This window comes from Pantherophis guttatus, chromosome 8 (assembly GCF_059756535.1).
Source record: "Pantherophis guttatus breed Tessera chromosome 8, ASM5975653v1, whole genome shotgun sequence".
NCBI lineage: Eukaryota > Metazoa > Chordata > Lepidosauria > Squamata > Colubridae > Pantherophis > Pantherophis guttatus.
In genome coordinates, this window is record NC_142070.1 from 54649439 (window position 1) to 54667464 (window position 18026).

The 18026-nt window shown below is 43.0% G+C and overlaps 1 protein-coding gene across 1 annotated transcript; it reads right to left on the reverse strand.

Annotated features, from left to right (window-relative positions):
* Positions 1–267: 267 nt before the first annotated feature.
* On the reverse strand, positions 268–11214 carry CLRN2 (clarin 2). Its single transcript, XM_034401293.3, has 3 exons — positions 10679–11214; positions 8184–8363; positions 268–3089 (listed from the first exon to the last, which is right to left on the reverse strand). Exons 1-3 carry the CDS (start codon positions 10929–10931, stop codon positions 2824–2826), a joined length of 699 nt encoding a protein of 232 aa, XP_034257184.1. The 5' UTR covers positions 10932–11214; the 3' UTR covers positions 268–2823.
* Between the last annotated feature and the right edge of the window lie 6812 nt (positions 11215–18026).

An 18026-nucleotide genomic window follows, 5' to 3' on the forward strand; every position in this document is an offset into this window, starting at 1 on the left:
CTGAATGGATACAAAATATCTGTTCCTAAAGACTAGCCTTTTCAGGTTTCTGCTTGAGGCTGTTTTCCTATAGCAAGAAAACTGGAGATGCTTTCTGCCTTTTAAGATATTTCTCCTCTTCTCCTTCAGGGGAAATATTCTATTCTGCCTCTTTTTAAAATTAAGAATAGAGAATATTTTATTCTGGGGAGAGGGGCCTTCCTACAGTAGCATTTAGAAGTGATTTTTCTTCCCAATTGGTGATTTTGCTTAGAACTGCAAAACATCTGGTGTTCCTTCCAGAAATTTATTCCAGTGAGTTCCAAACAACAAACCTATAATAAATTACATATAAATTGCCAATTCTATTAATAAGTCTCAAAAGACCAGCTATCCCTGTTCATGTTCATATACAAAGAGATTTCATTTGATTGGGATGCCAACATTTCATTGGCTGCACGATCTTTAGCAGATATCAAGAGTTGCCCCTTGAAGGCTTGAGAGGTCTACAGCTGGAGAAACTAACACATGTTGTTCTGAGAAAGATGAGGAGCTTCCCTTTGATGGGTTGTTCCTAATCACAGCCAGTCCAGCCCAAACCACAGTTACAAATGACTGTCTGGATTGGTAGAATTACAAATGCTTTGGGTACAAGATTCAATCAACCTCTCAACCTCTCTCAAGACAGAATGTTATATTGTCTTCTCTTCTTTTTTCATTACAGCACAGCTTTGTTTCGTGATTTGTTATATGTTAAATTAAATGTTATAATTTGATGAGGGACTGGAATACCTGCCAATCTCAGTCTTGTGGCTCCTGGATTCTCTTCATTTCCTTAAAACTACAGTCTCCCAGTACAATCAATGGTAACAGCAGCTTTGTCATTCTCACACTTTGGGCAGCAGAATGCCTCAGTGAGAATGTTGTTATTTGATTATGTGCCATCAAATTGGTGTCAACTCTTAGGGACCACTTAGATAGATCTTTTCCAGGACACTCTCTAACCTGGTTGGACTTTCTGCAACCTGGTCTTTCAGATCTTTCAATGATACATCCATAGTTGCTGCTGGATGTTGTATTCTCTTTCCTTTCACTTTTCCCAGAAACTACGGTAGGTTTTCACATAAGGTCTCCTAAATAGAATCATTTGAGCCTGGTCATTTTTTGTCTTAAGTTGGTTTGTTTGATAATCCATTTATTTATTTTCTTGATTATCCATTGTATTCTCAGGAATCTTTTGAATGAAGTTCAAAAGCATCTTCCTGTCTTGCTGCTTCAAAGACCACTTCCAAAGAGCATGACAGAGAAAACTATGGCTTGCACAATTCTGATACCTGCAGGTACAGACAAATTGCACCATCTGAATATGTTACTTACAAATATCTAATTTCCCAGTTCAGAATTATTCAAGGTAGTGCCTTAATTAAAGTATTTCCCCGCCTCATCCATTGAAGTTTGCAGAATCTGAAGACTGAGGCTTTTCCTTTGGACATACATAGTCCTAGTCCATAGTTCTTTCCACAATAAATCATTCAGGAGAGAAATAGCAATCACTTTTGTTTTGTCACTAGTTTTATTTATGCATATCTCATCTGGCGTATATTTGTCAGTTTTAGGTGGCTTTGATAGGCACAGACCAAGAACTTAGACTTTTTTGTATTATGGTTTTTCCTTTCTGGCATTCCATTTATCTGAGAAGTTTGAGTTAAATTCCAAAATGCTAAGGATATTGTGACTGGGTAATTATCTTCAAGGCTCAGTAAAAATAGTAAAAATGAGCTAGTGATGCAAAATAAAATTGGATACAATAATAAATGAATAAAAATAAAAGGAGACATAGAGGAAGTGATTTGTGCCACAGGCTCATCAGCACCATTTTCCTTTCATTCTGAAGAGAAGGATGAAATGTTTAGTGCCTTATAGATGACATCATTGAAATAACTCAACAGCAGCATTTGAGAGGTGGTCAAAATCTGTAAGATGGAAGCAAGACTTGGACCACAATGCCACACTTTCCATTTTGAAGATTTGGACCTTCAATCCACAAATTCCCATGGAGTCCCATGACTTGACAGCTCTCAATAGTTCCATGATTCCATTTCCTTGCACAATAGGATAGGGAATGCCATCTGACAAGTTTTCCAACAAAACACTAGTGTACTTCTTGTAATCTCAGCTATGCATGTTAGGCCAAAGTTTTTGTGATGCTTGTCTGGGAAAGCAAATACCTTAGGTCACCCAAGAGAGAGTCAAAAACTGTAATAGGAAATTAGTTTTCATCTAATTTTTTGTTGCTCCTCAAAAAAGGCAATGTATTTTTAATTCTTTAGCAAAGGCTTATGGTATCTTGCCAAGAGTAAAACAGGAGTATGAATTAATACACTTCAAAAATAATCATGTGGCAGGAGGAAAAGTTCTCCTTTAGTTCCTCACCTTTAAAGAAACAGTGATACAGACCTCTTTAGCTTCTGTGGTACTGAACAAAGGCTAATGATATACTGAATTAGTTTTCATGAAGCAAAGGAATCCATTTTCCAATATACAATGTTGGGGCAAAGGTAATGTAAACTTCTCTTTTGGAAGATCTATGGATGACACCTTATAACCAGCAGGAAAAGGTGGAGGGCTCCTAAAATTTTGAACACTGTGAGGGAGACACAATCCTCTTCCAGAGTATGGACACAGCAATCAATGGACATCAGCATTTGCTGAAATCAACCTGTTTGTAATACTAATTTTCCCCCTTTAAGACCCAGAAACTCTACTTGATGTCAGTGGCTTTAAAGTATGCAGATGATCAAAGGATCATGGAAGTTCAGAAGAGGCAAATGGCAAACAAAGAACTTAGTACATAATATCTTCTGCTGTAACATTTGCTTCTTCTGTCTTTGTTTTCAGAGTTGGGAAGCGAATTGTGCTGAGGGCAACAATGATCAAATTCAGCCCATGGATTGTTGCACTTGCTACACAAAGCCAGAAAGAAGGCATGTACTCTTCTTCCAGGATGAGAAACTGGAAGCTGTTTTCTCGAAAATTGGTGATTCTTTCTGTAAGCCGATGCAATTTAACAGCTGCCACAAAAGCAGTCACAGCCAACACAGTACATCCACCTAGAAATAAATGTAAAAAAAAAAAAAAATCATTTATGCACATGCCCTACAGAGCAGATGACTCTCATTTCTAAGCTGATCCTAGAGTTGTTCATGTTTGAGTTGTTGAACCAGCCAAAGATTGCATCTAACCTTTTAAGAGATGCCAAAGCTACAGAGAGCAAGATGCTGATGCAAAGTGAAAGAGGACCCCTCATCCCATAAGCAGAGTTGGGCTTTTCATTTTTCCCTTGGATTTTGGAGAAATTAAACTATCCCTTTTGAGCCGAAGGGGTTCAATGGTCATAAATGTCTGGGGCCAGAGGTTGATTTTGCTTTTAATACCCCCCCCCCAAAAGCCTTGCAAATATCTCCAGTGGCACAAAGATTTCCTTCCAAAAAGACATGAAACTCACAGAATTTATCTCACTGGAGAGGCACAAACCAACCGGTTGTACCATAGCTGCAGATATTGACCTGTAAATTGTTTCTATTTTCCTTACAGATAGTCCTTAATGTACAATGTAGCAATAGCAATAGCACGTAGATTTATATACCACTTCACAGTGCTTTATAGCCCTCTCTAAACAGTTTAGAGAGCAGTCAGCATATCGCCCCCAACAATCTGGGTCCTCATTTTACCCACCTCGGAAGGATGGAAGGCTGAGTCAACCTTGAGCCTGGTGAGATTTGATCTGCCAAACTGCTGGCAGCCGGTGATCAGCAGAAGTAGCCTGCAGTACTGCATTCTAACCTCTGTGCCACCGCAGCTCATGTACTCATGTTTTCCCAAAAAATAAGACCTGGTCATATATATTTTTGCCTCCAAAAGAGGCATTAGGGCTTATTTGGGGGGGGTCTTATTTTTTTTCATGTAGAGGAGGAGAGTATGAGGGCTGATGGAAGTGGGAGCACTGCTACTGCTGATCCCACCCTCTCTGTCCCACTGTCTGCTTGCCTATGGCCACAATGGGCCAGGCTTTTGGCATGCCCTGGCCTCCACCCACCCTGCCTGCTGCGTCTGCTGCTGCTGGGACACTTCTTGGCTGCTGGCCACTGAGCGGCTGCCTGTGCTGCTGCTGGCCTTTTGGGGCTCTTCACCCTCCTGGAAACAATGTTCCCAGCTGCCCTGTTGTCCTGCTCCTGCCTGGCGCAAGGCAAGTCAGTCCATCTACAGTACGACCACCAGAGTGCCCCCTGCCACCAGTGCAACTGTGCTGCCTGCGCTGCCTTGCACAGCTGGCCCGAGAACTGCAGCACCCACCAGGCCAGGGCTCAAAGAGCGCCAGGCTCAGTCTGTAGCCCAGCACCTGCAGCACCAAGTAGACGTGCAGGTTGCACTCAGCAGCCCGAAGGCAGTGGCTAGTGAGGTGGTATGGCTCCACCGGTGGCCACTGTTGAAGGGGCCCTGGCAGGCTGGCAGTGCTGGGGAGTGCTCCAGAGGTCATAGATATGGGCCAACTCACCCCAACCAGGCAGGAACAGCCCAGCAAGGCAGCCGAGAGCAGCACTGCCAGGAGGGTGAAGAGCCCCCAAGGGGCCAGCAGCAGCACAGGCAGTCACTTGTGCCAGTTGCTGCAAGCAAGTGGCAAGCACATCAAAAGCAAAAAGTGGGATTCATCTGCCACTCCTTGCACTGCAGAAGATGGGAAAACATAGAGAAGAGTCACCCTCCCTTCGGGAAAGAGCCTGGAGGCATTTCAATAGCAGGTCTTATTCAGATGTCATGTTCTGGAAGGGAGATAAAAATAAATCCTGCAGTCTCTCACCACCACCGTGCAAACCCCAGCAAGGGCAATAGCAGTTGTGCCTTCTCCCTTCCAAAACATGCTGGGATGTGATCTGAATTAGACCTCGCTTGACATGCTATTGAAACACCTGCCAGCTCTTTCCTAAAGGGATGGTGGCTCTTCTCTACATTTTGCTGCCTTCAGCTGTGCAAAGTGCAATGGGCGAGTCCCACTTTTCATTTTTGATGCGCTCGCTTGCAGCAACTGGGACCACTTGGGTGGCACCAGCAGCAGGCAGAGGCATGGGTCCACCCACTCTATGTCCAGCAGGTGCTGCAAACACATTTTGGGAAAGAGCTGGGAAGCATTTCAATACCAGTAGTAGGTCAAGCCAGGTCTAATTCAGATCACATCCCAACGTGTTTTGGAAGGGAGGAGGCGCAGCTGCTACTGTATTGCCCAGGAAGTGACCTGAATAATACCAAACTGCTACCATATTGAAACACTTCTTGAAAAAGAGGAACAAATGGGAAGGGCACCCAAACTCATGGTGCTTTCTTTTGATTCAGTTGCTGCTGCTGACTTGGAAGGGGTGGCTTTTACATTTGCACACCATGTCTCCTGAGAGGTCTTGTGGAGATGTGGGCGATCCCCTCATCCTTAGTCGCTTGGCTTCTCAACCCCTCTTTTTCCTCTGCTTCAGCCCAGCCTAGCCCTTCATCTCCCTCCAAGGAGGGAGGCCAGGTTCAAAGGGGATGGGAGGCTCCAGACCAATCTGCAAGAAACAGACCCTTCCTTCCATGCCAGGTTCCCTCAAGCAAGCCAGGAGCAGTGATCTAGAGACAGCCCTCTAGCGACCATTCTCCCTTCTCATCAGGGGTGGGTTCTACTTACCTTTACTACTAGTTCACAATGGGATAGCTGATGACAACATCCGGGGCAGTGGGCGGGGCCTCCCACTGGTTTTACTACTGGTTCTTGCAAACCAGTCTGAACCGGGGGCAACCCACCACTGCTTTCCATCCTTCTCTTTCCCTTTGCTTCTGAGGTGAAGGTTGAAAAGCCCCATCATTCCCAGCTGCCATCCCACCATCTGTCTTTGCAGAGAGTGTGGTAGAGCTGGAGGATCAGACTGGACAGTGGGAGCTGAGCATGAAGGGACCATGGTGTGCCCCTGCCCCTTCCCCACTGCCTGCTTTGCCTAGCCTCACTGTGGCGGCACCAACAACAGGCGGAGGCAAAGGCACATGGGAATGGGGGAGGCATGCAATACGGACATGCTGTGTGTCTGCCTGCCCCATCGCAGCCACGGGCAAAGATGGACAGAGTGGGTGGGTGGCTACACAGCACATCTGGCAGGCCAGATCATGTGCCTCCACCTGCGCCTCTGCCGGTGCCACCGCTGTGAGGTGAGGCAAGTGGTGGGGTGGGGATGGAACCATGCCATGGCTCCTCCCCTGTGCTCTCAGCCTCCACAATCCAACCTTGTCCTCCAGCTCCTCTGCACACTCTGCAAGCAAAGACAGACAGTGGGATGGATCACGTGTCTCCCCCCTGTGCCTCTGTCTCTGCCTGCTGCTTGAAAGGACTGCGCTGTGTGGGCTGCAGCTGCTTCTGGACACCATCAGCCCCCACACGTGCGCTCTCCACCTCCTTTGCTAGCTACACCTACCCCTCGTTGATGAGGCTCTGAACTAGGGCTTATTTTGGGGGTAGGGCTTATATTGCAAGCAGCATGAAAAATAATGCTAGGGTTATTTTGGGGATAGGTCTTATTTTTGGGGAAATCCGGTATGTACAATTGGGATCAAAATTTCCATTGCTAAGCAATGCAGTCATTAAACAAAGAGCCTTGGTAGTACAGTGGACTAAAGCACTGTTATTAACATCTGCTGCTTGCAATTACTGCAAGTTCAAATCTCACCAGGCTCAAGGTTGACTCAGGCTTCCATCCTTTCAAAGGTAGGTAAAATGAGGACCTAGATTGTGGGGGCAATAAGCTGACTTTGTATAAATATACAAAAGTATGAAGGCTATTGCTTAACGCATTGTAAGCCACCCTGAGTCTCCGGAGAAGGGCGGCATATAAATTAAAGCAAAAAAAAAAAAAAGTCACATCTGATTTTATGACCTTTTTGCCATGATTGTTAAGGAAGTCACTATGGCTGTTAAGCAAATCCAGTTGCCCTCATTGAAAAACAAACCAGTTCCATATCACTCTAAAAAAGCTGAATGGAGCTGGGCTTTTTGATTGCAGTAAAGCATTATACTAAGCTTAGCTGATCCTCCCAAAGCTGCATGGAACTGGGTCTTGTTAAGACTTCCTAGGTTTTAGGTTCCATTTAAAATTAAAATATATAATTGAAAAATATTTGGAAAATTAAAGAAACTTTAATAAAATGTTTTAGCTTTAGTTAATTTTTTTCAAAGATTATGCTGTGGTCAAGAAAAGAACAGGAACAGAGATAACCATGAATCCATCAGAAGTTCAGCATGACTCAAGATTGTCTTTATCTTTTTACGTACCTCCTAGACCATTGATTAGCGGACTCTGTAATTTCAAAGGGCACATGTAATCAAATTATATTCCATTTATCACTTATCAGCATAAAATGTTTTAATATGTTATAACTGTTGAAGTTTGCAGTTCACCAACTCAAATTACACTTTAGAAACTGATGTTATCTTGTGAATTGCATCATGTGGGTTTTACTGAAGATCCAGTATCACCACATCAAATACTTTGTGATTATTTTTCAGCAGTTCATATTTTACTTTAGTAGCATTTTTGCAACACCCAACCTCCCAGCCATTTACAATGAAAGCCCTAAAATCTGCAAAAGTATGTTTACACTTAAAAAGGTAGACTTAAATCCATGGTTAGCATAGTTTATAAATATATAGTTTACAATGAGAGAAGCTTCTAGTGGACCTGCATTTGTTCACCAAAGTATTCATTATTAAAGTCCTCAAACCAAACTCAGTGATATTTTTATTAGGCTAGGTTTGGAAAATTACAACAAAAAAATTATCTTTTTGTGGGCAATGTTTCTAATATCAAGATATACAAACTAGAAAAGGGTGAGATGGGAGAAAAAGGGGTGGCTGAAATTCACCCTTAAATAATGAGATCTGCATGGTTAGGAGAGATATTTGAAGGATATGATCAGAAAATGTCAAGATGGCAGCATAGCAGTGTGATTGATATACATATAAACAAGTGATGTTCCAATTACAGTGTTGTGGCTGCCTTTTTCTGACCACACCTGGTGGACAGCCCTGATGATCAGAATTTGTGAACTGTGGAAGGAGATCTCAGACTCTAACATTACATCTTCCCAAAATTTCAAGATTGTTGGTGTGAAGAAAGAAAAGTTCATTATACCTGCCACCAAGTTCCACAAAGCTACTCCTGCTGGTCCTTGAATGGCCCGAAAAGGGACTTTTAGGAGGTTCAAGAAGCAGAATCCGCAGCTGACCAGAGCAAAGAAAAATGCCACCGACAGGGAGAAGATAACTGTCACATGGAGCATCGCGTTCACCTTTTTCACCAGGTGTGGAAACACTGACAAGGGAGGAAAAAGCAAACTCCAGAAAGATTGGGGAGGTAAGCAGATCCCATAAATAAACAATATTACAGAAAATGGAGCAGATATTGTCAGATTTTCCATTTGGATTCAATGCAGATTTGTATTACTTTTGCCTAAAGTCATGTGCACACCCATACATGTTTGGTATTAGGGAACATAGAACATAAAATAATAGTGTTGGAAGAGACCTTAGAGGTCTTCTACTCCAACCCTTTGCTCAAGCAGGAGATCCTATACCATGCTGGACAAAGGGTTGTCCAGTCTCTTCTTGAAAACCTCCAGTGATGTAGCACCCACTTCTGGAGGCAAGTCATTCCATTGATTAATTGTTCTCACTCCCAGGAAATTTCTCCTTAGTACCAGGTTGATCTCTCTTTGATAAGCTTATATCCTTTATTTCTTGTCTTGCCCTCAGATGCTTTGGAGAATAGGTTATCCACCTCTTTCTGACAGTGTCTCAAAAATTGGAAGACTGCAATCATGTCATCCCTAGTCCTTCTCTTTGTTAGACTAGACCAGTGATGGCTAACCTTTTTGTCATCGCATGGCAGGAGTGGGGGTGGGGTGGGGTGGGGGGATGTTGCATGCATGTGTGCCCACACCCATAATTCTGTGCCCTGCCCCCATGCATGTGCATGCGACCCCCCCGCACCCCTGCTCCTGGCACAGTAGGCCCATTTTTTGCTGTCCCCAGCCTCCAGAGCCTTTTTAGAAGTCTGGGGAGGGCAAAAATGGCCTTCCCCTCACCCCCAGAGGCCTTCCAGTTGGCAAACAGGCCGTTTCTGACCTCTGGAGGGCCTCCGGGGGGGCATTTTTGCCCTCCCCAGATTCCTAGAAAGGCTCTGGAGGCTGGGGAGAGAGGAAAAACGGGCCTTCTCCACCCCCCCCCAGGTCCTCCAGAGGCAGGAAACAGCCTGTTTCCCTACTTCTGGTGGGCCCAAAAATCAGATGGCCAGCATGCACATGCATGCCGGAGCTGAGCATGTGTGCCCACCGATATGGCTATGCATGCCACCTGTCGCACGTGTGCCATAGGTTCGCCATCACGGGACTAGACATACCCAGTTCCTGCAACCATTCATCATATGATTCATCCTACAGCCCCCTAATCATCTTTGTTGCTCTTCTCTGCACTCTTTTTAGAGTCTCAACATCTTTTTGTATCATGGTGACCAAAAGTTTTGCGATGACGCAGTACTCCAAATGTGGTCTCACTAGTACAGTATAAAGCAATACTAACACTGTACATGATCTTGAAATTATCCCTAGGTTGATGCACCCTAGGACTACATCAGCTTTTGTGGCAGCTGCAGCAAGCAACCGAACTCTAAATCTAATTATGCAAAAGATCTGGCAACATTTTGGCCTTTGTCATAACAGAGAGGACTACTTTCCCTCTAACAATTCTAGTTGTATTACAGGTAGTCCTCCATTTGCAACCGTTCATTTAGCAACTTTTCAAAATTACAACAGCACTAAAAAAAAAATTATGACTGGTCCTGACGCTTATAACCATTGCAGCATCCCCACAGCCATGTGATCAAACTTTGGATGTTTGGCAATAGGCATGTATTTACAATGGTTGCAACTTCCTGAGGTCAAGTAATTGCCCTTTGCACTTTCCCAGCTGGTTTCCAACAAGCAAAGTCAATGGGGAGGCTGGATTTGATTGATGACCACATTTTACTTAACAACTGCAGTGATTCACTTAATAACCATGGCAAAAAATATCTTAAAACTAGACATGACTCACTTAGCAACTGCTTTGTCTTTCCAAGTAATGGAAATTCTGGTCCCAATTATCATCATAAGTGAAGGGCTGTGTTCTGTTCTTTGGGTGGGAATAATAATTTTAAGTACAGTTAACAAAATCTGGTCTGCAAAGATATAGACCACCACTAGACAATAGCAAAGACATGTTTTCTGTGTCTCTTGGTTGCCCTCTAGTAGTCCCTTTGCTTAGTCAACACAGCAAGTGAATTAGCCATCTTCTCTGTAATAAGATACATCATTTTCACCTTATTAGTTCCCATGGTTGCCACTTTGGTCAAATTATATTGAAAAATAAAATTCCTTTTTCAATCCAAACTTCAGAAGATGAGAATACAGAATAACAAAGCTGGAAAGGACTGTGGAGATCTTCTAGTCCAACTCCCAGCCCAAGCAGAACTTCCGGTAAACAAAATTTTAGGGCAAATAATGACCTGAATAATCACTAATAATCAAAGAACCTCACTTGAATATGTTTATTTGCAAATGCAGGAAAAATGGAAACAAAAGAGGCACTTACTTCTGAATCCGGAAGGGCGACCCCCAAGTCCACACTGTCGCATTTTGTGGCCCCCAAAGAGCCCGTAGTAAATTTTCCCCATGAATTTGACTAACTCAGGGTCTGTGGCATTGACCAGCTCAGCGCCAGTTTTGCAAAGGATTTTTCCCATCATCCATTTCTGGCTGCCCATGGCCACGAGGATCAGGATGAAAGAGGCAAAGCTCAACATAGCACTGAGAGCAAATAAAACCTTTTGAAAGCAGCTGGACATTCCTAACAGTTTTGGGAATCATATGGTGAGGCCTACCCACAAGGTCTCTTTCCAATCCATGGGTTAACTCTTTTTCTTTTTTCTTTAAAGTACCTCCGAAAGATTATTTTTATCTGCAATAATCCAGAGACAGACAACAGAAGCCTCGTAATTCTGCAGGAAGAGGATGCTTGTTGCTAAGAGGACAATCTAGGATCTATTACATGACTAATGTTTCATTGAAAGGTTCAAATTTCTCCCTGGTTTTAAATATTGAAGTGACACCTATGTCTGACCTGGAATGTATTTAGCTTCACAGTCTGCTTCTAAGACTCTTCTGGACAAAGAAAGATGAATTTATTAGATTTTAGGACACCAAATCGCTGTCACCTAGAATTTCTGTTTCTTAAATGTCATCCTGGCCATCTTGCTCAGATGATACTCTGCTTTCCAAGACTAAATAATATTTCCAGATGAAAAGGCACACCACTAGCACAATTTTCAGGCCATGAAAAAAAAAAAAAGAAGATACAAATTGATTGCAGCCTGGAGAAACACATGCTTTTCTTGCAACATTCTCAGGATGTAAAATAACCTCACGAGGCATCTCTCAGGTATGCCAGTTGCAAATGTTTGTTTAATGACCATTTATTTTATTTTATTTATTTATTGATGGCTGATGGGAGCATCTATACTAATCTGTGCACAAAAAGAAGAAAAAAATCTGGCAAAAAAACCCAACAGCAAGCAGCGTTAATTTCTATATTTGCAAATATGGGGCTGCCCAAGACAATTTGCTACTTGAGGCATCAGGTTTGTGGGGTCTTTAGTGCCCTCTGAGCTTGGTTGTTTTCTTGCAGATGTTTTATTACCCAACTAAATTGTCAATGTTCCGACTAATGAACACAAGCAAATCAGAACTCTGAGGCTAGAGACTTCCTCAAAGAACTTCTTTATTGGATACATCATATCGGCATGATCAAATGCAAAGCCAACTCTAAATGTTTCAGTATAATTAAAATAAGAAATAATTCCCTCCCCAACAGTCTCAGGTCATGTTGGCCAATTAGGTTAATTGGTGGGCTTTTCAGGCACTCCTCCCCGGCTCTATCCATCACCTGTAGAGATGACCTTGGTTCTCATGAGAAAGATCTGTGTTGTGTCTAGCAAAGCATTCCATCCTCCTTCCCCACTTCCCACTCTGTGTGGCAACTGAGGAATAGGAAAATGGCTTCTGCTAAATTCAATTCAAAGTTGACAGTTGGATCTCCCCCTAGTGAGTGAGGAATACCTGGAAAAAATATAGATAGGCTAATTTCCTATTATCTCCCCCTCCCATCACCTGGTGGTTTCTTTGGTTTCTGGGGATTTTTTTTATGGAACTTCCTGACTAACCTCTCTGCTCTAAATTCTGCTCTTCACCCATGTAGCTTCTGACAGGGGGTAACCCTTCCACTGCACTAAGTATTGCAGCTTCCCCTTATGTAGTCTTGAGTCTAGGATCCTTAGTTCATAATGGGTTTTCCTTTCCACTATGATAGGACCAGGGGTTGCCTGAGCTATTGGCCTCAATGCCGATCTTATTAGCAGCTTCAATAAGCAGCTGTGAAAGATTGGATGCACTTTCCCTAGTAACCAGTAGTAACAAATCTAAAATTTGTTACTACCGTTTCTGTGGGCATGGCTTGGTGGTGGTGGTGGGGTGTAATGTGACTGGGTGGGCATGGCCAACTTTTTTTTTTTTACTTTTAAAAGCATTTTTTCTACAACCTTAAGAGGTTGCAGAGAAAGATGATTTTAGAAGCTTCTGGCGATCAGGCAAGTCAGCTGGGATCACCAGAGGCTTTTAAAGGCATTTTTTTCCCTACAACCTCTTCGGCTGAAGGGGTTGCAGAAAAAAATGCTTTGAAAAGCCTCTGACGATTCCAGCTGAGCCGCGTGATCATCAGAGGCTTTTTAAAAAAAAATTTTAAAGCATTTTTTGGCTGGAGAGGTTGTAGAAAAAATGCTTTGAAAAGTTAAAAAAACAGCCTCTGATAATCGCGGCTCAGCTGGGCATGGGGGTGTGTGTGTGCAGGGATTTTTGCTACCGGTTCTCCAAACCACCCGCCGCCATTGCTACTGGATTGGGCGATCTGGTCTGAACCGGGAGCATTTCACCCCTGCCTAGTAGGCATGGGAGTTTCAGCTCTAGTGTGACTGGGTTGATGATTCTTATAATGGGGAAAGGTCCTAATAAACTTAGGACCCAGTTTTTTGCAAGGCAACTTGTTTCAGGTACTTGATAGAAAGGTAGACTTTCTCTCCTATGTGAAAGGGTCTCTATGGGGATCGCCTTTTGTCTGCTTGTTCTTTTTGCATCTCTGAAGCTTTGCCAGGTGCTCGTTTCACATTTCCCCAAACATTCTACAGTGTGTCCACCCATTCTGTGAGACTCACTAGGAAGGTGGCTCCTGAGGGTACTCAGGAATGGAAATGAACTGAACTCCAGTAGTCACTTTAAAGGGAGTAAGCCCAGTGCTGCTGTGCACAGTATTGTTGTATGCAACCTCTGCGAAAGGCAGTAAATCTGGCCAATTAGTTTGTTGGTAATAACATCTCAAATATTGCTCTACCATCGCTCATTCCACAGCCCCATTGGCACTTGGATGGAAAGCTGAACTAAGCCCCTGGGAGGACCCAATTTGCTTTATGAACTCCCTCCAGAATTTGGCTGTAAAGTGAACCCCTCAATCTGATATGATTCTCCTTGGAACTCCATGCATTCGGTAGATGTGTTTTTTAAACCCCAAAGTGGCCAGCTTGCTTGGTGTCATGACTTCTGTGCAGAACCTGGATTGGAGGGTGCTGGGGATGTACAATTTGGGCACCTTCCATGCTAACCCTGCCCTGAAAACCAGGAGCTGTTTGTTATCCCTCAACTAGGGGTCTGCCTGTAACTCGGCTTTGAGCTTCTGGGTCAATTCTCCATCAGGCTCGGTCGACCTCCCTCAGGCTTGATGCCTCATAGCACTGCCTTTTGAGGGAGGGGGATGATGGAATTGACCACTTCTTCGTAATTGCTTTAGTATTGTGACATTTGGGACAAGGCATCTGCTAGGATGTGTCCCCCCCCCCAAGATATACTTCAAAGTGAAATCAAATCAGTTAAAGTATAGAGCCCATTGGACCTGTTTGGGCAAGAGCTTCCAAAAGGTCCTAAGTGCCTCCAAATTCTTGTGATCAGTCCATACTTTGAACAACACTTTGCTTCCCTCTAGGAAGTGACACCAGGTCAATAATGCCCACTGGACAACAAAAGCCTCCTTCTCCAACACTGCCCATTTCCTTTTGGGGTCAGTGAGTTTCTGGAGATATATCTGCATGGTTTCAGGTTCCCCTCTGATTTTTCTGTATGAGCATGGTGCCCATGGCTACATCACTGTCCTCAGCCTCGATAACAAAAGGCTCCTTGGGTTTGGTGTGTTTTACGACAGGCTCCTTCACAAAGAGTCACTTAAGGGTCTTGAATGCCCCCTGGCATTCCATAGTCCATCCTAGTGGTTGACTGGGCTGCAGCTTGCCCCCCCCTTTTCCTGTCTTTAGCAGCTCAGTGATCGGCAAGGCTATCTTGACAAATGAGGGGATGAACTGATGGTATAACTTTGCGAACCCTAGAAAGCTTTGTAATTGCTTGCTGGTTCAAAGGGCTGCCATTCTAGGATGGCTTTCACTTTTCCTGGGTCCATCTCCACCCCCTTGCTCAATACTTGGTACCTAAGTAGTCAAGGTCAGTTTTGTGACACTCACATTTAGACAATTTAGCATAGAGGTTTGCGGCCAGGAGTTTTTTCAGTGCCTGACAAACCAATTTTATGTGTTCCTCCATCATCTTGGGAAAGATGAGGATGTCATCTAAATAAACTAGGACCCCTTTATACAAATGATCATGCAGCACTTTGTTAATCAACTGCATGAACACCGCAGGGGCCCCATGGAGACTGAAAGGCATCACTTTGAACTGGAAACCAGCCAGGGGGCAGTTAAATGCTTTCTTCCATTCATCTCCCTCTTTAATTCTTACTCCGTAGTATGCCTCCCTCAGGTCTAACTTGGTGAAGATCCTTCCTTTTGCCAGGTGAGCCACCATGTCTTTCATAAGAGGGAGGGGATACATGTTCTCCAAGCATACACCGTTTATTCTTCTAAAATCCATGCATAATCTCATAGTCCCATTTTAATTTTCCTTGAACAGCACAGAGGCCACCACGTGAGATTTACTGTTGTGAGCCGCCCTGAGTCCAGCTGGAGATAGGGCGGCATATAAATCTCATTAATAAAAATAAATAAATAAAATTTTGCTGGTTGGATGAAACCCCTGGATAGGTTTTTGTCCATGTATTCCCTTAGCTTCTTCATCTCCCTTGGGGTCATGGAATACATCTTTAGTTTGGGAAGTTTTACTCCTGGCAGGATATCAATTGCACAGACGGTGGGGTGGGGGTGGGGGTTTAGTGCATCTCATTCCTTCTCACTGAACATCCCAGCCAGATCCTGGTATTCCCGGGAATTGAGGGGGGTCCCCGATGCTTGCTCTCTTTGGTTCCTGCTGTCTGCTGGATGGCCCCCTTTCTGGGGTCATTTCAAGGTGGGAGAGGACCCATTCCTCTCTCTGCATTCCCATCAGATCATTGGGCCCCATATGTCTAGCCAAGATAGTCCCAGTTTCACTGCCTCAGTCATTTTTGAGATTATTACGAAGCAAATAGTTTCCCAAAATTGGGCCATCTCTAGCCGCAGTGGCTCAATTAGGTATGTGGTGGGGGATCTCCATCAACTTACTTGAATCTCATGGCTTGGAGGAGTTTCCTCATTCAAATCCCCAACCTCAGCACCATCGGTAAGCTAATTAGGCACTTGGTACATCCTGAGACTATTAGGGCATCCACCTCTCCCTGAACCCCTGATTGTGGCACCACGATTCTCACAGGAATAGTGAAGGGGCAGATGGCTTCACTTACCATCGAATCACCTTTGCCTTCACTGTCATAGGGGGCCAGTTGCCGGTTCTCTTCTGTCTGAGTTCCCTCTCCTTCACTTGAGGGGGTGGAGACCTGAATGGCCTGGTGCATTCTGAGTGATATGCCCATTGAAAGCAGAACTCCCAAGTTACCAAAATTGCCTCTGGTATCAGGCATCTGAAATTTACAATGTTTTTAATCAGCTGACCTGTCAGAAATTGATATTGTTGTCTTAGTTTTCTTACTCTTCTTAGCACCTGTTTGATCACCACAATTTCTTTGCCTTTATATTGCAGAGGTTCATCTCTTGCTTTTTTGAGTATTTCAACTCTTATCATCTTCTTGACAAATCTGACATGAACTTCTCTTGGGAGATTATGTCTTCTCGCGTAGGTTGTGTGTATTTGAAATATGACATCAATCTCTGCTTGCATTTCCTGTTTTGTAATTTGTAAAGCATTTGCCAGCAATTCTATCATTATATCAGGTAGGTCTTCTCCTTTTTCCACTTCTATATTTTGGAATCTCAGAAAGTAAGCAGCCTTTTCCATTTGCAATGAAATCATGTTTTCCTCCAACTGTTTATTTTCCTATGTAAGCCTTTGGTTCATATCATCCATTTTTTTCTTGGCTTGTTCTGATTTTTCTTCTATTTCCTGAATCCTTTGTTTATTTTTTTCTATCATCTGTTGGAAATTCCCTATTCTTTCATTCATATCATGTATCATTTCTTTCAAGATATAGACTGGACTCACTAGATAAAGCACATGAATTTTATGAATATCAATTTGGAACTACTGAAGAACAGGAAAGGGAAAAGGAAGTAGAATGTAAAGGACAACAAGAACCAGTAAATGTGGAAAAGACTACATGGCAAGAAGAAAATGAGTCCGAGAAAACAGAATAAGCAGAATGAGAAGAAGCAAAAGCAAAGGAACAGAGAGAAATAAGATCAACTAGGACAATACAACCTATATACAAATGAGAAGATGGAAGAAGAAATACAGATGCTATCAATTAACATGAATGGATTGAATTCACCAGTGAAAGGGGAAAAAACTGTCACAAAGTTACAAAAATTAAAATTTGATTTAATTTGTCTCCAAGAACTCCATATTCAAAAACAATATAGTAACCTTTTAGATTACCCCAAAATGGGAAAGTATATATTTCATTAGCACAACAAAAGAAAACAGGGGTGGTTTTATATATAAAGGAAACAATAAATGCCAAGCAAATATACAGAGATGAAGAAGGGAGAATTTTGATGGTAGAGGTAATAATAAACCAAAGCCAAGTACTTTTTATAGCAATATATGCGCCAAATAATAAACAAGAGAATTCTATAAAAAATGCCACATGAAAATAACTGAAATGGATTAAGAAAATATTTTTGTATTAGGGGACTTCAATGCTATTGTGGGTGCAAAACTGGACTATAGAAGCCGGAAAATAGGTAAAAGGCACGGAATACACCCCCTAGGACCTTCTTTAAAATGATAGAACAACTATCACTTCAAGATACATGAAGAGAAATGAACTTAGAGAAAAACCAATACACATTTTACTCAGATAGACATCAATCATGGTTGAGAATAGATATGATATGAATGACACCAGAATTAAGAATAAATGTACAAGAGTTAGAAATTGAAACAAATATATGGGCAGATCACAACCCAATGAAAATAAAATGGAAAGGTCAAAGGAAAAAAGTGAGATGGATGTTGAATCAAGCAATATTAAATTATAAAGAGTTTATACAAATAATGGAGAAAGAGATGGACTTCTTTTTCAAGGAGAATAAAAAAGAAGAAACCTCACTACAAAACATATGTGATACAGCAAAAGCATATATTCAGGATCATCTATACAGCAAAAAAGAACAAGGTAAAGATGCAAACACAAAAGAGATGGGACTTCCGGTTGAACTTCTGGCACCTTCAGAAACGAGTTCCTCTACCTCCACGGGTCCGTTCCAAGCTCTGTCGGGGGCTTCACTTGAAGCCACAGCCACCCTGTGGGGGTGGTGAAGCAAAGGGGGACTGCCTTGCAGGTTGAGGGGAGCCGCACCTCCCCTCCCTGACTCGGAAAACCCCCTCATCCGAAGACTAGG

Coding starts and splice junctions, on each gene's coding strand:
- CLRN2 (XM_034401293.3), bottom strand. CDS start 10,931: ATGTCCAGCTGCTTTCAAAAGGTTTTATTTGCTCTCAGTGCTATGTTG. Junction 8,364..10,678: donor TCGCCCTTCCGGATTCAGAA/GTAAGTGCCTCT, acceptor CTCCCTTGTCAG/TGTTTCCACACCTGGTGAAA. Junction 3,090..8,183: donor TTTGTGGAACTTGGTGGCAG/GTATAATGAACT, acceptor ATTTATTTCTAG/GTGGATGTACTGTGTTGGCT.